Source organism: Trachymyrmex septentrionalis, unplaced genomic scaffold, assembly GCF_001594115.1.
Source record: "Trachymyrmex septentrionalis isolate Tsep2-gDNA-1 unplaced genomic scaffold, Tsep1.0 scaffold53, whole genome shotgun sequence".
Classification (NCBI taxonomy): Eukaryota; Metazoa; Arthropoda; class Insecta; order Hymenoptera; family Formicidae; genus Trachymyrmex; species Trachymyrmex septentrionalis.
In genome coordinates this window covers 1,933,839-1,935,559 of record NW_017305705.1, presented here as the reverse complement: position 1 = coordinate 1,935,559, position 1,721 = coordinate 1,933,839, and the positions used below count along the sequence as shown (strand labels likewise).

General features: G+C 30.5%; 1 protein-coding gene across 1 annotated transcript in view; it reads right to left on the bottom strand.

The window, feature by feature from the left end:
• The window catches only part of LOC108752049 (telomerase-binding protein EST1A), a 106,839-nt gene that overhangs the window by 82,254 nt on the left and 22,864 nt on the right, over positions 1–1,721 (bottom strand). Inside the window, exon 18 of the mRNA XM_018492645.1 lies at positions 638–783. Coding sequence (XP_018348147.1) covers positions 638–783 — 146 coding nt within the window. The remainder of the gene's footprint in view (positions 1–637; positions 784–1,721) is intronic.

Sequence of the window (1,721 nt, the reverse complement as noted above, 5' to 3'; positions counted from 1 at the left end):
AGTAAAAATACCATTGATTACAATGGATCTAGGTGCTTACAATTAGTAATATTTATATATAAATACAATTATATCAGTTCTATATATTGTGCGCTTATTCGGTTTATTGAATTTGAAATACAATTATGAATTAAAATAATAATCTCACTTAATTGATCGTCGACTTGACAATAACAGTATTAGCACCTTAAAAAGATAACCTATTACGAAAAATATTACTTCAACCGGGATTTGAGAACTCCTGAATTCCACGTGAGCGTCCCATTCGATCACCAAGGCATATGATGATATTAATCGCAATAATCAGTATATATATATATATATATATAGAAGAACATGTTTTTCAGGTCACGTGAGATAAACAGTATTAAATAAAATAGATCAAGAAACGTTTAAACATAAATAAGAGGAGAAATTCCAAATGGCAAAAATAATAATTGTATTTGTATAATCACATATAAATATTACTAACAATAAATATCCACACCTGCTTTGATTGAAAATTGTATTTCTCCTTAGTAATTAAAACATTTGTACATATTCGTACAATTAGTATATCACAATGTTTTATAAATGTAAGCAAGATTATTCGCAATATTAAAAAATATATACAAAAAGTTCTAACATTTCGACTTACCCTTCAGCTGCGTAGTCTCAATTGCGAACATGTTCAGCGCTAAGAGCTGAAGTAAACGAGTACCAGGAAGCGGTAGTGGCGAGTGCTGCAACAAAGCTCTGAATTCCTTCAGCATTTGAACGCCAGCTTCTTGAAAAGTTTCCATTCTGAAAAAAGAATGCAATGTTTTTCATATTCTTACAACATTTATATTTTGTAACATCAAAAAGTAAATCAACCTGACTGTTATTAAATCTACCTGACTACTTTATTTAGTAAATATCAATTTTGAGGAAGCCACTTGATTAAAAATCGAATAAGAGAGAATAATGGAGAAGTTAAATAAATGAAATTTTTTGGTTGCAGCACATATTACAATTAAATTTCTATTTATTTAACCTATCGTTATCAATAAGTTAAATTTTAATGTCAACCATTATTGATATACATATACGAGTTTATATACTCGTATATAAACAGTCTGAAAGTGAGTGGTGACAATTTTAGATGATTAATAAACAACGTTTATTCGCTTTAAACAATAAAAGACATTTACGTATATTTATATATAGTTCAAAATAACAATTTCAAGTTTGATATCACTTAACAATATTTATTAAAATCTTATATATTTTGACAACTACAAAGTTTTTAAACAAATTCATAAGTATATACTCTTTGACGTGTAAAATCAATCATTTCCTATTAACATATTGAAAAGAGACATCAATAACAATGTTTCAAGTGTGATATAAGTAATTCAAAATATTATTCACTTTCCTTCATCTTCGAAAACGCACAATAGGAACAATTAACAACACAGAAAACGTTTCTCAACATTAGTACAACATTTGTAAATATCTCGTTAATCGATCCATCTCTAAATAATCGAGTTTAGATCGAAATCAGCGAATGTGCGACCCACGACGGCGGTTAATCCGAGACCGGTGATAAAGGAGGACGAAGGTTGGCCGCGAGGTCTAGAGCCGCCAAGGGGGCATCCTCGTAAACACGGCAACGGGAGATCTCGCATAGCGGACGCTATCTTTCCCACAGCCTCTTTTCGCGTAGCGTACCGTCTACATACATACATATACAAGATATA